This window comes from Lactuca saligna, chromosome 2 (assembly GCF_052625555.1).
Source record: "Lactuca saligna cultivar CGN05327 chromosome 2, ASM5262555v1, whole genome shotgun sequence".
NCBI classification, from domain to species: domain Eukaryota; kingdom Viridiplantae; phylum Streptophyta; class Magnoliopsida; order Asterales; family Asteraceae; genus Lactuca; species Lactuca saligna.
The window spans coordinates 186457233-186479235 of record NC_136418.1 but is presented as its reverse complement, the minus strand read 5'-3'; the positions used below and the strand labels follow the sequence as shown (position 1 = coordinate 186479235).

General features: G+C 34.2%; 2 protein-coding genes and 1 long non-coding RNA gene across 3 annotated transcripts; 2 read left to right on the top strand and 1 right to left on the bottom strand.

The window, feature by feature from the left end:
• Window positions 1–260: 260 nt before the first annotated feature.
• Window positions 261–2293, top strand: LOC145030513 (protein FAR1-RELATED SEQUENCE 12-like). The gene is made up of 4 exons (XM_078978867.1): window positions 261–739; window positions 854–1136; window positions 1201–1450; window positions 1524–2293. The coding sequence occupies exons 1-4, from the start codon at window positions 261–263 to the stop codon at window positions 2291–2293; spliced, it is 1782 nt and encodes a 593-aa protein (XP_078834993.1).
• Window positions 2294–5759: 3466 nt separating this feature from the next.
• Window positions 5760–6361, top strand: LOC145029444 (Bifunctional inhibitor/lipid-transfer protein/seed storage 2S albumin superfamily protein). The gene is made up of 2 exons (XM_078977969.1): window positions 5760–6118; window positions 6198–6361. The coding sequence occupies exons 1-2, from the start codon at window positions 5851–5853 to the stop codon at window positions 6203–6205; spliced, it is 276 nt and encodes a 91-aa protein (XP_078834095.1). The 5' UTR covers window positions 5760–5850; the 3' UTR covers window positions 6206–6361.
• Window positions 6362–13692: 7331 nt separating this feature from the next.
• Window positions 13693–15382, bottom strand: LOC145029443 (uncharacterized). The gene is made up of 3 exons (XR_013676544.1): window positions 14962–15382; window positions 13997–14065; window positions 13693–13890 (listed from the first exon to the last, which is right to left on the bottom strand). It is a non-coding gene; the product is annotated as an uncharacterized LOC145029443 (long non-coding RNA).
• Between the last annotated feature and the right edge of the window lie 6621 nt (window positions 15383–22003).

Genomic DNA, 22003 nt, shown 5'->3' with positions numbered 1-22003 from the left:
GATACAGAAGTAGAGTTCTTAGATAAAAGGGCTAGGAATCCTAGACAACATGAGAGTGATGAAGAAGCAGATGAGTTAATGTCAGTGACAATGATGCTTTTGATTCCATGGATGAGGATTCTGACAAGGACAGGAAGAGAAGAGCAGTTTTGAAACAACTAAGTAAGGAAAAAAGTTGTTCTTTAGGTGAGGTTCATAAGTGTCATTTTAAAATAGGTCAAAAGTATAACAGTAAGCAGGAGTTGAAAGAGAAAATCAAAATGCATGCATTGGAAACAAAAAAGAATATTGCATTTAAAAAAAATGACAAATCCAGATTGAGGGCCATATGTAATGGAGTTGGTGGACCTACCCAAGCTGAAAAAAGTAAAGGGAAAATTAAAGGGAAAAGTAAAGGGAAAAGTAAAGAAAAGGACAAACAAGGTGGTACAAGTCAGGAAAAAGCAGATTCTTCTTGTCCTTGGATGTTACATGCCTCGAGGTCTACAGATGCAAGTAGCTGGTACATTAAAACATATGAAGACAAATACACTTGTATGAATACAAGGAAGGTGAGAGCTGCAACAGCGAAGTTTATGTCCAAACAAATCATGGATCAAGTAGAATCCAACCCTACTATCCCAGTTAAAGCTCTCCAAGAACAATTACAGAAGAAGTATGGAGTGGGCTTCTCAATCCATAAAGTTTTTAGAGCTAAAGCAGATGCAAAAAAGATTGTAGTGGGTGATTACAAAAAACAGTATGAAGTTCTGAGAGACTATATCCTTCAGTTGTAGTCAACCAATCCTGATACCACAGTCAAATTAGAACTTGGAGATGTTTCAGAATCTAATTTGGTGAATTGCACTTCAAGATGTTTCAAAAGAATTTATGTTTGTCTAGGGGGGATGAAGAAGGGATTCAAAGCTTGTTTAAGAGATTTCTTGGGGCTAGATGGGGCTCATATGAAAGGCCCTTATCCAGGCCAGATCTTAACTGAAGTTGGATTAGATTCCAACAATGGCATATACCCACTTGCATATGCCATCGTAGAGATTGAAAACTGCGAATCTTGGAAGTGGTTCCTTGAATGTCTTGGTGATGACTTGGATCTACATGCTATGTCTAATTTCACTTTTGTTAGTGACAGACAAAAGGTAATGGTTGTTTATTTATTATTTTTAATGTTTATTTTGTTAATCATGTGTAATTTGTTGCCAGGGTTTGCTACAAGCAGTTAGTCAACTGTTCCCATGTGCTGAGCATAGGTTCTGTCTCAGACATATACATGAGAACATGAAGAAACAATGGAGAACTAAGGAATATAAAGATCACCTTTGGGATTGTGCCACAGCTACAACAGTGCCAGAGTTTAACCATTTCATGCACCAATTCAGTTTATATGACAAATCAGCATATGAATGGTTGAAGTCAATACCACCACAACATTGGGCAAAAAGCCATTTCACAGGTAAGCTATTATGACCCTTTTACCATTTTACCCTTCACATAACATTATGACACTTTTACCCTTTTCTATACAGGGAGAGCAACCACAGACATGCTGTTAAACAACCTTTGTGAGGTGTTTAATGGCAAGCTAGTTGATGGGAGAGACAAACCAATTATTAGCTGCTTGGAGTTTATTAGGGAATATATGATGAAGAGGATATGCAATGTCCTCAAGGTGCAACAAAAGTGTTTAGGCCCACTCACCCCAACAGCAACAAAGATCATGGAGAAGAATGAAGCAGCTGCTACTCAGTACATTGCAGAATGGTGTGGTGATGAAAAATACCAAGTCAAAGGCCCATGGAATGATCAACATGTTGTTGATATGCATGAAAGGGTATGCAGCTGTAGGAAATGGGAATTAACATGTATCCCTTGCAGACATGTGATTTCTGTGTTGTATAACAAAGCAGATCATGGTGAGTGTGTACAAGAGCTCCATACTTATGTCCACAAGGTGCACTGGCTACAAACTTGGAAAACTGCATATGGGTACAAGGTGAAACCAATTAAAGGTCGGGCATTGTGGCCTAGAAGTGAGTGTCCAATGCAGATCACACCTCCCCCATACCGTAATCAACCTGGGACACCCAAGAGGAAGAGAAGGCAATCCATGGAGGAGAAAAGTCAAAGCAAGATTCAAAGTCAAAGTCAAAGGTCAGATGTTGGTCCCAGTGAGATTCATGGTCATGGTCCACATGGTAGTGGGAAACTAACAAGAAAGTTTGTTAGTGTGACTTGTAGTAAGTGTGGAAACAAAGGGCACAACTCCAGGACATGCAAAGGTCAGGGAGGGACTTGATGGTGTATGTTGGTTTTATCTTTTGGTTTGACTGTATTGAACAACTTTGGTTTGATTCCTAGATGCAGGATGTCTTTTGTTGCAATAACTTTGTTTTCAATTAACTTATGACATGTATTTTGAACATGGTAATAGGTATTATGTCTTTAGTATGCTTTTGTGTTAACTATATATGGATGCATTATATGTTATCTTTAGAAGGTTATGTATGAACAATAGAACAAATCCATAATTGGCCAATAGATACCAAATTTTCATTAACCATTACTTTGCATTACAACAATGTTCCACATTAGCAAAAAAATACTTAAACCAGACACATATACCCCTATCCTATTACAAAAGATGACCACAATCAACCTGTGGACTTACAACAAGAACAGCAACACAACAACAAAAAAAAATCCAACTATAGACTAGGTAATACTTCAACATAGTTGCTTGTTCTTTGATCTTCTCCATTGCTTTTTCATGCTTGCTTGCTTGTCCTCTTATATCATCCATTGCTTTTCGTAGCTTATTGATTGTCCTAAGCAGCCCTGGTATTATAACTTTGGAACGAGCACACATGGGTTCATCATACCACCCAATAAACCCACATGATGAATTCTTGAAAAAAAGAAGAAAGAAACATTAGATCATCAGGGAGTAGTCTTCAAAATAAAGTTTAACACACGTACTGGGTCAGGACATCCCCAAAATCGGCGCCCTGGGTTGTTATCTGTCCACGATGTCCGAACTATCGCCCACTTTCTGCAGACGCACATCACCATTGTCGATAGAGAAGATGAAATCACAGGGGGGTGATCGATGGAGAAGATGAAATCAGAGAGGGAGTGATAGTTAGGGCTTGTTGCTGGAGACGAGAATAGAGACGTTGTAGTCTCTTTATGGACTAAATAATAATAAAATAATAAAGGGGCTAGATGAATGGACTAAAATACCCTTAAGTGAGAGGGGCATGGGTAAATTAACGGGAGCTTGGTAACGGCTGTTAAGCCATTGGACTAAACTCGCAACAAATAGAAACTATTGGACCATCTTTGCAAGCCAAACCCATTTTGGACCAAACATGCTAGTTTGGACATACCACAGGGACCAAATTTGCAATTTTTTCTTTTTAAAAAACTAAAGATACAAAAAGTCTCTCTCTCTCTCTCTCTCTCTCTCTCCCTCTCTCTCTCTCTCACACACACCGATCAGATGTTAGACTCTTAAGAACTCCCAACATATCCCACCATCGTTCACCACCACGATCCACCTGCTACCAACACCGTTTATAAAAACACAATTTGAAAACCACCATCGTCTTGTTACCTATAGCCACTGATGAAAATTTCCGACCATATCTCCACTTCGCCATATCTGATGTCCCAAACTTGATGTTTCATGAAACCCTAGATTGCCCACTGTGATATCTTGATGCCATTAACAAATTTAGGCTCGAACCAATTAAAATATATTGATTGAATCACAGAATCAGGTGAAAGCTTCAACTAAAGAACCCTACAGGCCACCGTATCGACCACCCGGAACAACTGGACTATCACCACTATCGATCGTTGTCGCCTTTGCAATAGTTGCTCGATTTCTACACCATTGTATGATTTCAGCTCAAATTAGGAAGGGAATGCCAATCTCGGATCCTTGAAATCGACTTTACACCTCTTTTCCTCATCTTGTTCGAAAGAAGCAGAAGCTAATCAGGGAGAAGGGCGTCAGGGAAGTTGAACACCCTAGCCCTCAACTCTCTTTTGCTTTGATGGATGCGTCACCACCATCGACCCCATATGTTCCCTTCAAGCCACCTCAACATTGACTATTCGACAACAAAATCAACATCAAGCCATATTCACCGTCGGAGAAGATGGATATGTGGTTCAACATTCACCATCTTCTTTAAATCCATCAATTTTCCAATGTTTCATGTCTTAGTGGATGGTGAGAGCAGAGCTCGACGAAGCTTTTGGTTTGATTTTTACGGCAAGATCTGGGAGGGAGAGGCATTTAGTAGGGTTTTCTAGAAAAAATCTAATGACCGATGGTTGGTGGTGAAGGCTTATCAGGTTAAGGAATGAGATGCAAGGGTGGGGGAGATGGAGGTGGTTGGTGGCAAATGGTGTGGGGAATGGTGATAGTAGCAGGAGGAGAGATAAATGGTGGGTGTAGGTGTGATAATTTCTTTTTCTTTTAATTAAAATAATAATAAATTAAATAAAAGTTAAAAAGGAGATATTTAAGGGTATATTGGTCATTTCAGGTGGAGTATTGACCAAAACCATACAGAAAATACCAATCATAGGGACCAAAACCACACAAAATATTCGAAATTCGACCACTGCTGCATCGGAAAAAAAAAATTGGACCAAAATCACATAATTTTGCTAACCACAGGGACCATTTTTGGAATTTTGTCTTTTTAAAAATATAAATGTGCATATGATATATTTTTTAAAAATATGCATATATACAAAAAAAATATATATGAAGAAGCATAAAAAATACATTTTTTATGAAAAAAACTTTTTTCAAATACTAATTTCGAAATGTAAGGAATATTTTTTGGCTAATTTAAAAAAATAAATAATTAACTTAAAAAATAAAAACAATAAAAAACATTTATTTTTTTTTTAAATATTAAAAAAAATTTAGAATATATGAAAATATATCTTATATTTCGAAAATAAGATTTAAAAAAAATTCAGAAAAATGTATTCTTAGTACATATTTATATTTTGTAAGCATATATACATTTTCAAAAAAATATGCATATATACATGCATATAATTTTTTTTTCCAGTTTTTTTTGCAATTCTTTTAGATATATGTATGTATATGCACATGTAAAATTTGGTAACTAAATTCATTGTAGATAAAAAGTTTGTTGATTCTTTTCCTCAATTTAGTTCTCCATTGATCTTATATATATATATATATATATATATATATATATATATATATATATATATATATATATATATATATATATATATATATATATATATATATAAAAGGAAGTGTTATATGGAAAAAAACCCCTAACATAATCATAAAAATACAAAAAAAAATACTTAGAGATCGCAAAACTTTTTTTTTCACTTTATATATCAAAAAAACACAGCTTCTTTAAAAATTTGCTGAACAACAATTAAAAAATCGGACTTTTCTTTTTGTTTTTTTTTTCAAAAAAAATTTCAACAAAGTTATATAAAAAGTTGCTAATTTTAAGAATATAAAGTTAAAAAAAATTATGGCACTTGGATTTTAGTACCCCTGTTCCCAATGCTAACCTTATTGATTGCAAGTGGGTTTACAGGTTAAAACGTGACAAAACTGGGGCCATTATTAGGTGAGCTCCAAACTCCATAATTAGGTGAGTCATGCAAATATGTTCCACTAGTCCGGATTAACTTCTGCTATAAATTAATCAAGAAAAAACCTTTTAAAATAGAAAAAAAAAATATTTTTTAAAATATACTGCAGCAATTCGTTAATAAACGGGGGGAGCAAAGCTAGGAGAAAGAGCAGTAGACACTGTAGTATATTAATTAGCATTAATGGCTGGCATGGATGGTTCCAAAATCAATCAAGCGACACTGGTTTTGTTGGTTCTAGCACTTGTGGTTGGAACTTATGGCCAAACATGTCCCAACCAGCTTGCAAATCTGAACGTGTGTGCACCCTTTGTGGTTCCTGGCTCGACAGACTTGATGCCGAACTCAGACTGCTGTGGAGCTCTTCAATCCATCGATCGTGACTGCCTTTGCAGCACTATCCAAGTCGCAACCCGTCTCCCTACCCAGTGCAACCTCCCTGTTACTTGCGGTACGTAAATGATTGCATGCAATAAGCTTACGTTAGGTTCTCAAATGAAATAACTTCTTTTTTGATGGATTGATTGCAGGAAACTAAATTAAAGTGATCAAGGAGGAGGCAGGTGTTGATCAACTTCACTCTTTCTTTTAATTGGGTTTTATGGTGTTTTAGAATTAAGTTGTTGAGGAAAGTGTATAATGGCTGCAAGTTCAGCTTATCAACTTTAAATAAAAAATACTTCATGTTTTACCATGTTTTTGTTTAGTCAAAACTAAAATCCCGATAGATCACGTATATTGCAGGTTGATAACAAATTTGTTTGCAATTTTGTGGGGTTAATAAAATTTCGATGCTCAATTAACACCAGTACAAAAATGACATACGGTAAAACTTTTCGAAAAATGATCTGTCATACTTTTTATTAAAAAGGTCACTAAAAAAATTTAGAGATTATATTTGGATACATTTAAATTAGTTTGTGTCCATTATATAGATAATAAAAAGTTTAACCTTAAAAACACAAACACACAAACTTCCCAACTTGAACAGTTTATTTAATATAAACCAGTTCGATTATACATCAACTTACACCAGAAAATCTCACTACAATCACACTCACTCTCAGATGAAAAATAAGAACAAGATCTAAAGAGACTATGAACTTCTACTAGAGAAACCCTAACAGATACCGAGAGAACAAAGAAGATGTGTGTGTATCTCAATCTGAACAACTGAACTAAAAATACTTCGGATACAAGATACTTGACCAACCCATAAACAACCCGTAAACACTTAAGATCCGCGCATTAACCCGAGCATTAACCCGAATTATATCACCTGCATAAAACTTATACACTCTACCCACAAATAGCAATATTGTACAAAACATACCCTTCAACATTTAATGTTCAGTTTGTAAAATACTAAAGGTATTTTTCAACACCCCCCCACAAACTGAACATTAATTCAACTTATGATTTATTATATTTAAAAACATTTATTAAACCTAGTCTATTAGAAATATATTCATGTTGAGAAGATCCAAGAGCTTTAGTTAAAACATCTGCATTTTGATTTAAAGAATCAATCTTATTAACTTTTATAATATCATTTTCAACTTTTTCTCTAACAAAATGAAGATCTACTTCAAAATGTTTAGATCTCTCATGAAATACAGGATTTAGTACAAGTTTGATTGCTGATTCACTGTCACAAAAAATATTGACTGGAGTTAAACCAGTTATTCCCAAATCATATAGTAATTTTAGAATCCAAATTACCTCACAAGTTACAGACCCTAATGCCCTGTATTCAGATTCAGTGGAAGAACGAGAAACAGTGCTCTGTTTCTTGCTTTTCCAGGATACAAGTGAACCAGCAAAATAAACAAGATATCCTGTAACAGATCTTCTACTAAACAAACATTTTGCCCAATCAGCATCAACAAAACCAATGAGACTAAGAGAATCAGTTTTTGTTATATGAATTCCTTTCCCTGGACAATCTTTTAAGTATCTCAACAATCTTAAAGCTATATTCACATGAGATTTATAAGGTTTATGCATGTACTGACTCAAAATTTGCACAGCATATGAAATATCAGGTCTTGTCATAGTTAAATAGATCAGTTTACCAATTAATTTTTGAAATTCTGTAATATTTACCACATAATCAGAAGGATCTAGATCACATTCTTTCTTAATAACAAGATTAGGTTCCAAAGGTGTTTTAACAGGTTTACAAGCAAGCATACCAAACTCTTGCAGCAATTCCAAACAATATTTCCTTTGATTTAGACAAATACCCTGATCTGTTCTAATTACTTCAATTCCAAGAAAATATTTCAACTCTCCTAAATCTTTTATCAAAAATTGAGATTTTAAAAAACATTTAACATTTTCTAATTCATCTTTACAATTTCCAGTGATAATAATATCATCCACATAAACCAACAAAATGATTATAACATGTTTTATTCTTTTAACAAATAATGAATAATCATTAATACTTTGTTCAAAACCAAATGAAGAAAGAGAAGACCTCAACTTCTCATTCCATTTCCTAGGTGCTTGTTTAAGTCCATAAAGTGATTTGATTAACCTACAAACTCTATTATCCTTTTTTGAATGATACCCTTCAGGAAGTTGCATATAAACATTTTCAGACAAATCACCATATAAAAAAGCATTATTTATATCCAATTGATATAAAGGCCATGCATGATGAATAGCTAAAGTTAAACAAATTCTGACAGTAACAATTTTAGCAACAGGAGAGAAAGTATCCTCATAATCTATACCTTCTCTTTGACTGTACCCTTTAGCAACTAACCTAGCTTTATATCTTTCAATTTCTCCATTTGACTTATACTTAATTTTATAAATCCAACGACAACCAATAGCTTTTCTTCCCTTGGGAAGATCTACTATTTCCCAAGTATTATTCCTATATAGAGCTTCCATTTCTTCATTCATTGCTTTTATCCATTTAGGATCTAAAACTGCTTCACTGTAAGTTTTAGGTTCTACTGTTTTATTAAGATTAGCAATAAAGCAATAAGTTTCAGAATTTAAGGCTGAGTAATTGACAGATCTTTCTATACCATATTTATGTTTTCCTTCCACAACATAATCACTAAATCTAAGAGGCATATGAATACTACGTCCGGACCTTGTGACCCTAGAGGACTGTTCTTCAGAAGGACTAGTATTAATTAAAACATTTTCCTCAGTCAATAAAGAAGAATTTGGAACCACCTCATCAGATAAGGGCACATCTGCCTCACCAGACTGGTTGCTGACATCAAAAGAAACAGTCTCATCCAAGTTATGGTCTGCATCAATACCACTCAACTGATGGGCACCTCTCAGTTCATCTAAATTAGTATTGTCTAGTAAAATACTAGAAGATATTGACTCATCATAGGAAAAGGGATCATTCAAAGCAACATTAGATTTATCTGTTAAAGATGAATGCTTTAACTTGAAAGGAAAAACAGACTCATAGAATTTTATATCCCTGGAAACAAAAATAAGATTTGTATCAAGACTTAATACTTTATAACCCTTTTTATCAAAAGCATAACCAAGAAATATACACTTATCAGCTCTTTCAGAAAATTTGTCAGAATTATTTAACTTTGTTGCAAAACATAAACAACCAAAAACCCTAAGTTTATCAAAAACAGGAGCAATTTTATAAACCAACTCATAAGGAGAAGAACCATGTAAAACAGATGTAGGAGTTCTATTAATTAAAAAAACAGCAGTTAGGATTGCCTCTCCCCAAAATTTTAAAGGTAACCCAGATTGAAACATCAAAGACCTAGCAACATTAAGAATATGTCTATGTTTTCTTTCAACCACTCCATTTTGTTGTGGAGTGTGAACACATGAAGTTTGATGCAAAACACCTTTAGATTCAAACAATTGTCTCATTTTAAAATTCAAAAACTCAGTTCCATTATCTGACCTGACTGTTTTAATTTTAACTCCAAATTGATTAAACAAAATATTAAAGAAAACAAGAACACAACCATAAACTTCATCTTTTGATTTCAACAAATAAACCCATGTAGCTCTAGAATAATCATCAACTATGGTTAAAAAATACCTAAACCCTTCTGAAGTTGTCACTCTATAAGGTCCCCAAACATCCAAATGTATTAACTCACCCAGTTTAGTAGTAACATGTTGACTAGCAGGAAATGACTCCCGAGTTTGCTTAGCCTTATGACATACATCACAGGGTGGCAGTAGTTCATTACCAAAATTTAATTGAGTTCTTAAAGATCCTAGGGCTTGATCAGAAGGATGACCAAGTCTATTATGCCAAGTTAATTTTGACACACAACACACAGAAACAGAATGACTATTACTACACAAATTACCTGAAGGTTCACTATTGATGTAATAGAGACCCTCAGATTCTCTACCATTCCCCACCATCTCCTTTGATTGTAAACCCTGAATTTTACAACTATGTTCATTAAAAACAACCTCACAATTACTGTCTTTACAAACCTTATGAACAGACAACAAGTTAACATTAAAATCAGGAACAGCAAAAACATCAAAAAGAGTCAAAGAATTAGACAAATTCAAATTTCCAATTTTTTCAATTTTAGCTGAAGTACCATTAGGATGGCTAACCAGAAGATCTAATTTAGATACATCCACAGTATCATGAAGAAGAGAATCAGAAGCAATCATATGTTGATTAGCTCCAGAATCAACAATCCACTTTAAAGGACTAACAGAGGAATTAAAGGCTTGAAACAGACAAGTACCTACCATATTAACACTGGCAGAGGTTTCCTCATTAAGCTGTCTATCACCAATAAGTTGTAAAAATTTGAAGTATTGTTCCTTTGTGAGCTGATGAAATTCTGAATCCCTACTAGAATCAGGAGTACTAGAAGGAATAGAATTACCAGAAGTAGTAGTAGAGGAATTGGCAGAAACATTTTTATTAAAGTTATTCTGATTACTAGACTCATTTCTTGACTTAAAATCTTTGGGATAACCAATTAGCTTATAGCATTTATCAATTGTATGACCTTTAATTCCACAATTTTTACACTGAACAGATTGAGTCTTATTTTTATTAGTGTTGTTAAACCCAGATTTGTTATTAAACCTGCTATTAAAAGCAGCAGGTTGAGACTTGGAAAAGGACTGTGAAGACTGAAGAGAAGACAAGGATCCATTTCTTTGAATAGATTCTTCTCTTGAAAGAATAGAAAATGCAGTTTTAACATTAGGTAAAGGTTCCATTAACAAAATATGACTTTTTACTTGACCATAGGATTCATCAAGCCCAGACAAAAATTGCATAAGTTTCATGAGATTAGAATGATCTTTCATTTTGATAGCAGCTTCACAAGTACACTCAGTCAAGCTAGTAAGACCATCAAATTCCTTCCACAAGGAATCAAGTTTATTAAAATAGTCAGACAAGGAAATTCCATTTTGTTTAAGTGTATTAATTTGTTGATGTATATTAAACACCACAGATCCATCTTACTTATTATAAGTTTCAAACAAATTATTCCAAATATCCTCAGCTACCTCAGAGTAAGCTTGACTCTGATATATAGAATCAGAGATAGAAGATAAAAGCCAGGAACATACAACAGCATTAGCCCTATCCCACTTAGATTTTTTTGACTCATCAACACTAGTTTTCTTAAGAGTACCATCAATAAATCCAAGTTTATTCCTAGCTTTGAGAGCTCTAGAAATAGAACTCTTCCATAATCGAAAATTTTCATTTCCAGTTAATTTTGTAGTAACTATTGAAGTAATAGCATTATCAGATGGATGAATGTAGAGAGGATCATCAAAGTTAATTGACTCATCCTTTCCACTTCCACTAGGTATAGAACCAGAATCACCACTCGAAGTAGTGTCTCCGGCCATTTAAAGAGGAGTAAAGAACAACAAATAATACCACAAGCCGAAGACAACAGTACTGATCTAATGTCCAGATGGTCACCAGGTATGTTAGGGCCCAAGACAATCAGTACAGTGTCAAAGAACAAAGAAGCAAGAACATATAATGCAAGAACCAGACAATGGTGTGCACAATACAGTCACAGATTCCCAATCAATAGAAAAAAAAAGAACAAAACAGTCCTCACAGTGAGTTGGAAGCGACCAAGGGAATCGACTCTCTAAGTCCGTTCTCTACTAGGGTTTATCGGTGATCAAATCCGACCCCTAGAGAGTTATTTCAGAGTAGAGATTAATCGATTATGATATCTTTGAAGATCAACAGAAGCGAAGCGCAAATACCACAAGCATTTATTCCAACTTTACTTGTTACCTGCAAGAATCAAAACATTCTCGCAGTACCAGGATCTTGAACAAGAAACATACAAGAACTGTAAAGAACAGAAATGATCTTCTCAAGACGAAATCAGAAACATACCGTCCTTAGATTGACGATCCGATGATGAAAATCACGATCGACCGTCTTACAACAACAAATCGGAGCCTGAAAGCTCTGATACCATCTTAAAAACACAAACACACAAACTTCCCAACTTGAACAATTTATTTAATATAAACCAGTTCGATTATACATCAACTTACACCAGAAAATCTCACTACAATCACACTCACTCTCAGATGAAAAATAAGAACAAGATCTAAAGAGACTATGAACTTCTACTAGAGAAACCCTAACAGATACCGAGAGAACAAAGAAGATGTGTGTGTATCTCAATCTGAACAACTGAACTAAAAATACTTCGGATACAAGATACTTGACCAACCCATAAACAACCCGTAAACACTTAAGATCCGCGCATTAACCCGAGCATTAACCCGAATTATATCACCTGCATAAAACTTATACACTCTACCCACAAATAGCAATATTGTACAAAACATACCCTTCAACATTTAATGTTCAGTTTGTAAAATACTAAAGGTATTTTTCAACATAACCACACTTAATTATATAAAATGTGACAATTATTAGCCACATTCGAACACTGTGGCCATATTTCACTAGCAACGACATTTATGGTAACATGAGTCAATTGTATATGTTTCTGTCATGAAATCCATTGTAGCTAAGAGGGGATATATGACCACATTAAATATTTGTGTGTCCATAGGGTAACGTTTAGCAGCGACTAAGTAAAAGCATGAAAACAAGTTAATTTTAGTAGTTTATGGTTATGTGCCTTTTATAATATGTGTCAAAATATGATAAATTGGGTTTGAAAAAGAAAATAAATATTGTAAGTGTAAGTTGCATTTTGTTAACTTTACAATTGTTATGTGTGGCTATAAGTAAATATAGTTAGAAGAAACATAATGTCTGATCAGTATAATTATAGTATTGTCATTGAATATGTGACTATAATTATATAATGGTCTTTCTTTTTGTCCTAGTTTGTGTATAAATTTAAGAAGAGTCTTCATCAAAATACCCTTTGTTAAATAGTCAACCATGTGACTTAATAGAGCCATTGACTAAAACCCAAACCGTATAACTTATTATTAGAGCTTGGGACAATTTTTGTAGTAAAATGTAATAATTTTCATTTGAAGACTGATGGAATTATCTACATCAAATGATTTTTGGTTATAAATCAGTTTGACTTTTGGGATCCATTTTGGTTATATAACAATTGGAGTGATGTCAACCTCTACAAAATAAATGATTAAAGTTGCATCTGAATGACTCGTTTAAGTCGACCAAAATACCCTCTAGAATGGGACATAAATTGTTACTATGATCTGTACCAATTTTTGCATCTAGAACCCCAAAAAATGTAAAAGACCATATTGCCCTTTTGTAGTAAAATACTCCCAATTTTCTTATTATATTCCATTTTAGAGCTGAAAAACCAAATCAAAACAACTCCCCATAGAGAATACCGATAATAGCATTTAAATTTAAAATGCCCCTTTTCGACTTTTGATCACACAATTCAAAAAAACAATGAAAAATTGAATGACTAAGTAGATAAATTCTATTAAATATGAATTAGCATTGTGCTGGAAACAATACAATTAAAAGGATGGAAACATATACTAAAATATTATCATTATATCTAAATACCAACTTTTTAAACTAAGAAAAATAATAAGCGTAATATTGTCAATTTGGGGCCGAAACACCATACGGAGTAGTTATTAACATGCATACTAATGTAAACTTCTAAACAAACTTCCAAGCAACATTTCTTATCTTTTATGGAAGTAACTATACTTTTTTGAGCACTCGAAAGCGAAACACAAAGTATTGCATGCATCTGTCAAGACCTGCATCAAAATGGTTTATCTTTACCATAACATACTAAAAGAGTAAAAAATACTTTAAAATAACCATAATGGTGAAGGAGGTTATATGTTTGTGGGTTGAAATTACCTTCAAATAAGATACTGCTTAGAATCCTTTCACGAAAAAACACTAGGATCAAGGTTTGACATTTACCTTCTACAAACAAAAGTAAAGATTATATTAGCGCACCAAAAAAATCCAAGGGTAGAATGGTCAAGATATATGAATACACTCCCAATAGCAATCTCAACATCAAACAACAACCATAAGCAAACTAACCAAAAATATGAAGTTTATATGAAATTTGAAATTCTCAATGCACCAACAAAGCAACACACAATGAACGCCATGTAGGGGTAAAATGGTCCAGGTATAGAAAAACACTCACATCAATGACATTAACATTGTAAAAAATAAGATGAGATAGTGTAATCTGCTTGAAGTTGCAGTAAATGTGTAGGAAATTTAGTATTCATGATAAATCTGAAATTAAGAATGAGACATTGTATATGTTTAAGAATAAGAAATCTAAATGCATCAGAAATCAGAATAATGGGATGACGACATCAGATTTGAAAAAAAAAAATTAAATTTAACAGTCTACGAAATCAAAATTATGTTACATTGTAAAAGAACGGAATTTTCATTAAAGTAAGAAATAGAATTTACCAATCAAGAAGATTTAAACTTAGAAAAATTAAGAAACCATGTGGGCGATGTGGGTGGTTCGATGATTTATGTCTTTCAATTATCAAATTCTAAAACTTCAGACTTTCATAAATCAAGGGTGATTTCAGAAACAAGAATCAACTGAGAAATAAAAATGCATCTTTGAAATTTTAGATTCGTCTAGTACGACATCTAATTTCTGAAATAAGAGTCGTTGATGTAATCGGTGCAATAGTTAATGGGTCGATTAGAGGGGAAGTAAAGAAATCGTGGCAATGTGAGATAATGGGGTTCAATGGTTAAAAAATAATAATAGAATAATAAGAATTAAGAAATCATGAATTTTCATGTAATGAACACAAAATATGAAACAAATGGCAGACCTCAGTTTTTTTCATTCCATGTAATATCGTAAAAGAGAGTGAGTTTCAGTCTTCTTCCTCATCAGTCTTCCTCATTCGCCATATGTAGGTTTTTGTTGAGCTTTGTCTTACTAAGTCCATCCTAGCGAGGTGGAGCTGCAACTGACAAATAGGGGTGGTGGAGCGGTGCCAACGATTTAAAAGGGGTTTATGGGTTTCAAAGGGATTTGACGGTGTTGGGTTCTCACATAATTAGAAGATATGAAATTAGGGTTGAAGCCATACAACGATACTATCGGTAAGCTCGTGATCGAACATGGGGCGATGGAGTAGCGGTGGTGGACAATTGACCTAAAGGGTGGGAAAACGAGAAAGGTTTCCTAATACCCTTTTTCTTTCAACCAGAGCTCCGATCCTTGGAAATAAAAAGAAGAGGAACAGAAGAAACAACGAGAAAGATTATGTGTGGGGAGGGAACTGAATTTTCAATTTAAGGTAGACGAGGGAGAACAGTGTCAACAACATGGGAAAAGGGGGTATCTGTAAAAAACGGTTAAAAGGAGTGAAACTTGGTTAAAATCGGTCAAAATTGGAAAAATTCTGTCGATTAAAATTGAAATAAAATGTAATAAATTTGTAACTTCAAATTTATAATTCTATTGGTAATATAATACTAAATCATTAATTGTGGAGTAAATTATAAATAGTCCATTAGTTGGTAAAAACTTGTACTTCCAACCCTTAAAAATAATGATTGAGCATTAAGTATAGGTTGTTATTTTCGTTCCTTATACAACAAAATGTGTTTTCCCTACGAGAGATAGAAATGTTGGTGGACTTTTTTTTTTTTTTTTTTTTTTGGGGGGGGGGGGGGGGGGGGGGGGATGCTAACGAATAAGGTACTTTTTAGGGGATTAGTAGAATGAAAATGAGAATTACTCTGAGGAAGATTGGGAGGAACAAAGTTGAAGGACCAGAAAAACTCCATATTAGTATTAGTTGGCCAACAAATATACTCAACATTATCTTTGAGTCCGTCAGGAAACTTCAGGCTTATGCCATATGGTTTATGGATTATGAATTATGATTTATGGTTTATGTTATAAGGCTTATAGCTTAAGGCTTATAGGTTATGGTTTGTGACTTATCATTTATTTTATGTTATAAGGCTTATGCCTTAAGGCTTATAGGTTATGGATTGTGACTTATCATTTATTTCTTAATACATAAGGCTTATGGCTTAAGAGTTAAGGTTTAGGTCATATGTCTTATAACTTGTGATTTAGGTTAGCCCAGGGCAGACCTTATGGCTAAAGAGTTATGACTTATGACTTAAGGCTTATGGCGTTATAACTTAGGTATTGTGGCTTATGCCTTAGGTATTAGGGCTTATGGATTAAGGCTTATGACTTATAGCTTAAGGCTTATGGCTTGGATATTAGGGCTTATAAATTAAGGATTACAGTCTTATAACATGATGATTATGACTGGATCATATGATTTAAGGCTTATGCCTTATGTCTTAGCCTTATGGTTTATGTCTTCCAACTTAAGTAAAAAGGCTTGAGTCTCAAGACATAAGGCTCAGGGCATATGGCTTGTGACATAAAGCATAAGGCATACTTATGGTTTAGTATTATAAGTAAAGGTCCACTTCCACCTCAACTACCTCCACACCCCATACCCCACACCTACCCACCCATCTACCAAACTTTATCCCCACCCACACCCACACCCATACCTATACCACCCACCTCACCCCACATCCACAACAACATTCTCACACCCACCCATCCTCACCATACATAACCTACACCGCTAATCACACATAAGCCTATCACATACCTACCTATACCTATACTTATGTGCCTATTGCCATAAGCCCACGTTGTAGCCTAACAGCTCACCCCACCTCCAACTCACCTATAAATCCATACCATACACCCTTCACATCCTATCACCAAACCAACCTCTTATAACCTTTTTTACTCATATTTAACCCTTCAAAATTTAGTGTAGATAATTTGAGTTTATTTAACTATTTATGCATTTTAAATGTGCTATTTGTTCAAGTATATTTAAAATTTCACCACTAACTTATCCACTTACTCCACGCGAACACACATACTCCTACCCACCTCACCCGTATACCACCCAACCTAAAATGCACACCCCCAAACATGGGACAAAAGTCAAAATAGCTTACCAACTAATAAAAAATACCACCATTAGGTCCCCATGTTATAGAATTATCAAATACGAGTTAAAAAAACGGGAAAATTATGAAATATTTAGTCTTGTCCTACCTTAGTAGGGGTGAGGTTGTTAGTATTAAATGGTTTGATCCTAATACCCGTAAAGTGGATGGTTTAATCTCAATAATGTTGGATTAGTGTCTAAGTCCATAACTATAATTGGTATGTACTTGACCCGACTCCGCATGGTCCATTTGGGTTGCATGACATCGGAACATTTGGATAGACCGTTTGTGAGAAGAAGACATTTGTGATGTATTAATATATTATAAGTTCTAATATATTAATATGAAATCATGTTATTTAATTAGTATTGATCAAGAATTAATGTGGACTTAATTTAGTGATCAAAAGAGACTCATTAAATATATGGGGATTGATTGTGTAAATCATTCATTCTTATATATGTGGGCTTATGATCCATGATTCCTTATGTTGGGTGTAACCCATGTGGTGATCCATGGATACTCCATGGAGGTTAAAATTCCATGGAGCATAAGGAATGGGTAAAGTCATGGGTTACATGGTGTAACCCTAATGTGTACACTATATAAAGATCCCATTGGTTGGAGAAATTGGCACTTGTGGATAATATGAAGGGCAAGACGATTTCCATGTCTCATGTCTTCTTCTCATGGTTATTCCAAGTGTTGATGATGTTGTGTGAACCATTTGAGGTGTCACACCTGGGGCACTAGGCTCTCGAGCTTCATGGAGTCAAGCTACATCAACAAGGTATGTATCCTATCTATTTTATTACCCAAGTATCAAAGATTGTATGCTAGTTAGGGTAATACCTTGGAATATTCATATTTGCATGTATAATAGAGAAAACATAAATCCAAGGTATTTAGGGTTGCATGTACACCATAGGAATGTTAGATGCTCAAAACCCAATAGTGGTATCAGAGCCTAGGCTTGTCTTCTTGTTATACTTGCTTAAATTGCTGAAAAATCTAAGATTTGTGTTGTCTAGACGGGGGGCTCGATGAGTCCAAGTACAAACTCATCCAACTCGCCGAGTTGGTTCTTGCACTTGACGAGTTGGACCCCCTGACAACATATCTTCAAGTTTTAAAGCTGGAATTGGTCTAGAATCATTACCTTGAGCTACTTTGGACTTATAAAACCTGGGTTTAAAGTGGTAATGATTATAGTAAACCAATTTTAAGGTTAAAATCAACATTTCAAGATTTATGTATGTTGATGTAAGTTTTTGAAATTGTTGATATGGATTGTTCATGCTTATGAGTTTTGGTAGATCATAGGAATTATTTACAAAAGTGTTTGTTAGTTAATTCTTGATCTAAATGTATTATAATGGAGTCCATAATTTGTCCTCAAGTTATGGATTACCAAAAGTTTTTTGTGTTACCTTGTTTTATGAGTTATTTTAGATTTATGAAAAATATGTGTTAGTTGTTTTCAATCCAAATTAATCTAAAAGTAAATAATTTGAAGGTATGTGAATGACGATTCACTAATTCTCACCGTGAAAAACGAAAAAGAGATTAAGTTTTAAATGTATTTGAAAACTCCTAGATCTTTGAGATTCATTGAACCTTTCAATGACATGTTTAAATCTCGGTATGCACTTCAAATTTGCGACTGGGATGCCGAGGATCGCAAACAAGTTGTGAATAACCATGCGAATCAACATGGTGCACTCAATGTCTCTATCACCTAATAAATGTGCCGGTTAGCCACGCACGCTCCATTGATCTATGACAAACATCAAGCCACCATTTTCCATCACTGTCCATCCCAAATTAGTGTGCCGGTTAACCACGCACGCTCCACTAACATTTGACAAGGGTACATAGTGTAATTCCATGGGATAACATCATTTTCACATTTTGCCCTTAAGTAACTAAGATTGGGAATTTGTAAAAACATGTTAGTCACTTTGCAATATTCATTATACTTATAATGAGGTATTAAGTGCCATATCCTATCCGTTCAGCTAACGACTCTCCACCAATCAAGCGAGCGGTGGGTGTGAGTGTACACCCATTAAGCGCCATTTTATAGGCAGCAACCTTATACCCACCTTATAGATCGGCTTCGTGAATGAGGCCTACTAGCGATAAGACTAGCTTATTCTTATATATATATATATATATATATATATATATATATATATCTTGTAATAATATAGTAGTATAGGGTTGAATTTTAAACTTGTAAAACTCCAGGGGTTTGAAATTTAAATTACTCAAAATTAAACTTTTAATCTTAAAATTTAAATTTTAAAACTTGAGGACAAGTTTTGAACTTTTCAAAACAAAAGGGATCAAATAACAAATAATTTAAATTAAACAATTACTTTCATAATTATCTATATTTGACTTAATCCAATTTTAGTTAAAAGATAATTACCAAATATTATAAATAATTCATATTTATCATATAAACAAACTATTATTCAAAAGATTTGAAATTATTTATTGTTTTGGTAGGGATAATGATTCAAATACAATAAAATTCGGATTTAATCTTCAAAAAACAATTCAGGCATTAATCTCATAACAAAACAACAACAAAATCCCGAAATATCCTCTGCTAGATGCTCAGACTCGTGAGTTGAGTCGGGCAGAGCCATGAAAAACGATTTTGAGCAATTAAACAGTTAAAGCATCACATACAACATAAACTAATCAAAGCTTTGATACCACTGAGGGGTTTTATGCATAAGAACAATCCTATGTGCTCATACAAACCCCAATGCTTGCATCTAGGTTTCTCTATTGTACATGCAATGAATCCAAGACTTGCAACCCTAGATCTAACATGTATAATTTGAAATTAACACTATAAGAACAGATCTAACTGTTTACCTCTTTCAAATTGCTCGGAATCCTTTGAATCTTCTTGATCTTGAGCTTAGAGTCATTGTAACTCCTCTAATGGTTCACAAACCCCACAAGCAAGAAGGCTATTAAGAGAGAGGAGGAAGAACACTAAAAATCGGCCCTAGGGTTTCTTTTTGGAGTCAAGCATCCGAAAATTGCATCCAAGGGTCTCTATTTATAGTATAGGCTGCTAGAGTTTCAGTCTAAACCGTAATGGACAGCTTAGCAACCAAGCATCCCATAGAACCTTCTAGATTAGGGCCTTTGGACGAAAATATGATGGATCCCCATCATAATTTCGCCCCCCCCCCCCCCCTAGTCCATTAGGTTTCCCAACCCAAAACTTAAATATCTTACATTTGACAGTTTATGCCCCTTTATTTAATTAATCTCTTTTAGTCACCAAATTAATTCCTAATCAGTGTATGACCAATACTAATCAAATAAATATGATTTCTCCTTTAATATATTATTCTTATAATATATTAATAAACCATAATATCCTCTCACATTCTTAAATAACCTTGTCAAGTTGCTTTGGTGAAGCAACCCAAAAGGACCATGCATAATTGGATCAAGTACATATCAAATATAGTTACGCACTTCAACACTAATCCAACAGGAGAAACATACCTCCTCAGATTGGAGCTCTCATTTTTGTAATCAAGAAGAGGGTTACTATTGTTGCTGCTTACTAGAGTTTATGTATGAAGTGGTTAGGGAAAAATAGAGTGTTAGTGACAGGAACACTTACAAAGATGTAAGAACCAGAGGGGTATATTGGGATGAGAGAGATGAAGGTGATGGAGATGGTTTCGATGGAGATGTATATGAAATACACAGTATGTATGCATTAGATAATACAACTTGAAACCCTAACCAATGGATTTCAAATTTGGAGAAGATTATGTATTTCTTGTCTATTACATCGTTCTCAAATGGAATTTAGAAAGGAAAAAAAAATCCCTGATTATTTGGGATATTAGTTACTTCGGATATGAAATTTAATCATCAAAAATCCCTGATTATTTGGATGGGTTTTTATGCCATTAGAGTGTAAAGGAGCAGAGGGGTAAAATCGTAAATTCACTTTGTAAATTTGGGCGGTGACAGGTGCATTTTATGCAACTATTTTTCATGTTTATTTCTATCCTTTCATAGCATTCTGCTTCATAATTCTTGCATTTGGTTAATTATTTGGGCAATAACATATTTCATTAAGAATGTCTGGTTCTTCACTATTTTTTGATTTATTTTGTAGGCATTATAGGGCATGGAGCTTGGAGCTTAGATGCATAGAGCATGAAGGATGGAACTTGGAGCATGGAGCGTGGAACTTGGAGCTTTGGAGTATGAAGAGAAGATGAACTGGTCATTCCATGGCACAAAAAATGAAGACATAACTCGAGTCATTGTTGCATTGTCATCATAGCAAAGGACTACGTTTGAAATGTGGTTCTTGTCACACTGACACGGGTCGTGTTTGTCCTTTATCATCTCATATTTGAGCAACATGACTCATGGTGAAGCTAGATTGAAGATGGAGCCAACACTAAAAACTTATTTGATTTTTAGAAAAAAGCATGGGCCATGCCAAAAACACATGGTCAAGACAAATGGCCATGCCAAAAACACATGGGCGAAAGGCATGACCATGCAAAAAACGCATGGTCTTATGGAAAGCACGTGAACTTTAATTAAAAATAGAAGAACGTCATTTTGAAGGGAAGAACGGTTTTTGGATCAGTTTTGGGCGATTTTGGGAGAATTCTTGGAGCTTTTGAGAAGACCTAATCATTGCAAACACTTTTGATTTCATTTTTTGTAAGCATTAAACATTCGAATTCCATCTTTATTCTTGTTTGATTTGTTCTTAGCCATGTGTGGCTAAGAAACCCTAGTTTCTAGTTCTTATTCAAAACATGTTGATTGCTTGACTTGAAGCATGTGATTTGT